Here is a 4,571-nt window from a genome sequence, read left to right as displayed (position 1 = left end):
CCACTGCAGTTCATACCAACCGCCCACGGCCCACGCGGAGACCTCAGACGTACTTTCCTGGTGTCGGCACACTGCGGGCTCACTTTCCAGGAATTCCCGAAGTCCACGGGGTCCTCCTCCACTCTGAGATTGCTGCTGGTGAAGTCGTTGTTCTGGATGCCATCAAAATTCCCACAGAGGCCGCACACCTGCTCCTGAGGGACAAATCGAGAGCCCGAGCATTGCGAACCTCAGGGGAAATTCTGGTTCAGGAAAAAGAGGGTTCCAGAGAGCAAAGAAGGCAGGCTCGTCTGCAGAAGAAGGGGTGAGGATGGGGACCCAGATGGAGACCAGGGTGTTCTGGCCAAGTCTTTTTCTCAGGCTTCTTCACCGACCCCATTTTAAAGTCAAGGAAAAAAAAAGTCATTCACAAAGAGAGACGACCTGTCCACGTCCAACAGTCAGCCAAGGGCAGAGGTGGGAATCAGGCAGGCTTGGCCCTGGTACCTCCAGGATAAACCATCACCCTCCCTAATAAGGGTCTGCACAGAGAGAGGAGCTGGTTCAACATCACATCAATGAAAACAGAAAGGTCTGAGGAGAGAACATTCTAGTCCAACTTTACTATGGACAGGTGAGTCCCTTACCTAGAGAACTGTAACCCATTCAAAGCAGGCTGGCCAGGATTTTGATGTTTACCAAATGCCCCCAAGGCCGACATAACATCTTATTTGTGTTCGTTTACTAGAGTGTCAGTATACAAGTCTTAAACAGGTAATTATTGAATGGATGGGAACCGTGACATAAGAACTATGGAAAGAACTGGGAATATTTGGCCTGGAAAAGAAAAAGTGCTATGCTCTTACAACACGGTTGAAGACCTGCCTTGGGACAAAGACAAGGAACCAGATTCTTCCCTAACATCTCCAGAAGGAACTCAGCCCTGCTGACCAATTTTAGACTTCTGACCTCCAGAAACAAAAGATAATAAATTTGTGTTGCTGTTTTTAAGTACTAAGTTTATGGTCATTGTTATAGCAGCCGTGGAAATCTAATACAAGGGTTAAGATATGTACATACGCATATATGTACATGGATATGTGTGCGTATATATTCATAGATTTAGGTAGATATAGTTTTCCCCTGCTGTATCCACACTGCCTAGGATAGTGCTTGACACATAATAGGCGCTTAGTAAAGATTTGTTTTCCAGAAATGGAATGCGCTGCCATGAGAAGGGCAGGGCAGCCTCACGTCAGTGCGGCTGGAAATGAATGGTGCTCTCGCAAATGCTGTGGCGGTCACTCCTGCTGAGATGAAATCAGCCACCAGTGTAGACAGAGCTCTTGTCCCATATATGCCAGTTAGAGAAAATGAAGTCCCAATAAACTGTTGGAACCTAGGCAATACTGTAAGCTTCCTCAAAAGGAGGTTGTGAGCAGTCACAAAGGGCTCTCAAAATGGCTCTGGCCTATGGCTCACCCAGAATACCTTGCAGTGTTCTTAATATTGTGCATGATTGATTCGCCTCTTTCGGTTAAGAAACCTTAAGGAAAACTACTGCCCAATCTTTTGCTTCCTTCTTTTTGAGGATGTAAACTGCATACCTAGCAAAGCCAGTCAAAGAATTATCTACAGAAGTAGCAGGCCCTCAATCCCTCCCACATGCAGAGCCCGAGGAAACAGCTGAGGCTAACTCTACACTTCGAGTCCGTGGTCTTATTTGAATAGGAAGGGAGTCTTGACTAGATGACCATCTGCCTTCCCCTGAGATGGTAAGAGGGGTAGGGTCTACTTCCTGCTACTCAGGAAGCAGAGGAAGTTCCCAACAAGTCACCGACAAGACGAGGAGGAAGTAGAGGAAGGCCACTGACCTGGAATGTCTGCTTCAGGACCACGGAGATGACCAGATGGCGGTCCCAGACCACAGAGAGAGCCTTGCCCAGCAGCAGAATGATGTACCGGCCAGACTCTACCACCTCAAAGTGAGTTTCATCCTTCATGGGCCTCTTCACATTTACCTGAAGGAGGACAAAGCGTGAGACAGGAAAGGAGTGGACGGGCACGACATCCATCTCCTCCCCCTGCTCCATACCCATGCCTGTCTCCATGGCCCTCCGGAACCATAAGCCTATAATATGCCTGCCTGTGTCCTACCACTCTCCAAGAATCCTCTAAGGGACAAAAATAGAGGTGACAGCAAAACCATAATTATGATATTAAAAAGACAAGGAAACCAACTAGCAGAAGATCATCCATCACTTCACGAAAAAGAACTTTTTGACATTTGATCATTAAATACATGCTGCCCCCTAAATATGTTTTTAATGTGGCAATGATTTTCAGCATCTCTAGGCAATTGATTCAATAATCTACCCCTTTACAAAAATTGGCGCTGGACTCTCTTCTTTCCTTCCCCCACCACCCACTCCTCAGAGTCACTGTCATCAGGAGTCGGGGCTGACGGAGCAGGGGGGCTGAGGAGCTCAGCCTCAGCGACGGGAATCGCAGATTTCAGTTTGTAGGACTCTGACCTGAGTCCTTGACTGGCTGAATCGTTGCCAGTGCTGAATCCTGAGCCCATTCCAGCAGCTGGGCTAATTTGTAAAATGAGGCGGATGCTGTCACCCCTTTGCAAAGGTCCTCTTCTTAGTGACATACAATATGCAGAGCTAATCACCTGCACACCTCCTACTCAATGTCACCACTGTCCTCTGTCCTAAGTTGAGCTGTTCTTTGAAAATGACCCAGTCTGTAGGTCACGCTTGCTGAGCAGTTTGCTTCCACATGAAGGAGAATCTTTTGGCAACAGCGGTGGTACTTGCAAGATGGTGGGGCGGGGGCGGGGGGGCGGGCGGGGGGATGTGGGCTGAGACCACAGAACAAAATGAAGATAACAGGACAGGCATGAGTCCAGACCCTGGGTCTCCCTAGTGCTGGACATAGTCAGACCGGCGGAACCGAAACTGTGGGCTAGGGACTGCCCGCCACTTCAGACGCGGGTTTCTGGGCCTTAACCAGACCTACAAGTCAGAATCTCAGGGTGAGCCTGAGGTCAGCATCGTAAACAAGATCTCGGTGACTCTCGGTGATACCCTTCTAAGAACCATGTCAAAGCTCTTAGTACACAGGGACTGAATCAGTCTACTGCTCTCTTGAGCTTTTTAAAAAGATTTATCTGAAAAAACTGAAAACATAAAAGTAAAAACCCCCCAAACACCATCAAAAGATACATAATTACATATGTGTGTATATATGTATATATAATTTATTTTACATATATGTATTACATACATACGTATACAAAAAAGGCAAAGCCCTCTCGTCGGCGGATCTCACTCCACCCTCCAAAGGCAAGCACTGATTCTTGCTATGCTTATGCAGATAGAGTCGCACACCCTTCTCCACACATATCTCTGCGCCTTATTTTACTAAAATGCAGTCATGCTATACATATCCACCTGTAACTTGTTCCTCTTGTAAAATATGAGGTCAGATAATATAGTTCCACCTCATATGCTCCTTCATGGCTGCACAATATCCCATTCACACGAGTTCTAAACCAATGCTCAGCACACATTCTTCACAAGCTGAGAGAAGAACGAAGGGGCCTGAGTGGGGAGCGGAGGGGGCTGGCACTCACCTCCCCATCAAACAGTTCAATCTCTCCTCCTTCCACCAAGACGGTGACCCGCTTCTTGCATTTCACTGACGGGTAGCCGCACTCCTCATTCGCCACCAGGATCCGGAAGGTCCCAGGGTTACTGCCACAGTAATCCTGGGGAAAAGAAGTGCCAGGAGAGGAATATTACTCCTGCCACCTCTCTCCAGATCTGACGACGGGCGTCTTGTCATCTCAGGCATGGGTGCTGGAGGCTTGGCTGATGGGTTCAGCCACCCACTCCCAGCATGCCCTGCACACGGCCGGTCCCGGCACTGCTGGTTCTGCTCCACTCCCAGCATGCTCTGCACATGGCCAGTCAGGGGCACTGCTGGGTTCTGCCCCACTCCCAGCATGCTCTGCACACGACCCTCCGGGCACTGGTGGTTCTGCCCCACAGCCAGCACGCTGGGCAGGCAGGCACGCTTAGTCACCCTCTCTGCCCGGCTCACAGGGCCCTGCTCGTTTCAGGGGCTGAAGATCCTACCGGTTTGTAGTCCTCCCTTCAGACCACACTAAGACTCCACCTCTCCTCCTCCTGAGAATGGAGGCAGAGAGACCACATTTGTTTAAAGCTTTACAGAGTCCAGCTGTCTCATTCCTCATGAGAAAAGCCTCCGTGTCCTCTCGCTTACCCACTTTGGTGTCACCCACCAAGAGTAATTGACAGGAACCCACGCAGTAGGGAGAGGAAGCCAGAGGGGCCAGTGCCCTCACTCACCAGCTAGGATTTCCTGGGCTCTTTCTCGTCCTGCTGTAATTTTTCTGTTCCCCCACCCCAATCCTGCACATTCTGTATTGCACCAGGTTAGAAATAAAAATGTGGAGAATGCAGTGGAATCACAAGGGCTGGAAGCAAACTCTAGGGGTCATTTCAACCATTCCCCTGTCCAGAGCCACTGCTGCATAAGGCCCATGGTTGTTCACTGTA

At 49.2% G+C, this 4,571-nt stretch overlaps 1 protein-coding gene across 1 annotated transcript in view; it reads right to left on the bottom strand.

Annotated features, from left to right (window-relative positions):
• VWF (von Willebrand factor) overlaps positions 1-4,571 on the bottom strand; it is a 124,971-nt gene that overhangs the window by 55,916 nt on the left and 64,484 nt on the right. Inside the window, exons 18-21 of the mRNA XM_023533934.1 lie at positions 3,900-4,048; positions 3,623-3,786; positions 1,854-2,000; positions 54-194 (exon numbers count right to left, since the gene is read on the bottom strand). Coding sequence (XP_023389702.1) covers positions 54-194; positions 1,854-2,000; positions 3,623-3,786; positions 3,900-4,048 — 601 coding nt within the window. The remainder of the gene's footprint in view (positions 1-53; positions 195-1,853; positions 2,001-3,622; positions 3,787-3,899; positions 4,049-4,571) is intronic.

This window comes from Pteropus vampyrus, unplaced genomic scaffold (genome assembly GCF_000151845.1).
Source record: "Pteropus vampyrus isolate Shadow unplaced genomic scaffold, Pvam_2.0 Scaffold116, whole genome shotgun sequence".
NCBI lineage: Eukaryota > Metazoa > Chordata > Mammalia > Chiroptera > Pteropodidae > Pteropus > Pteropus vampyrus.
The sequence above is the reverse complement of the archived record's forward strand: the minus strand, read 5'-3'. Positions and strand labels throughout refer to the sequence as shown.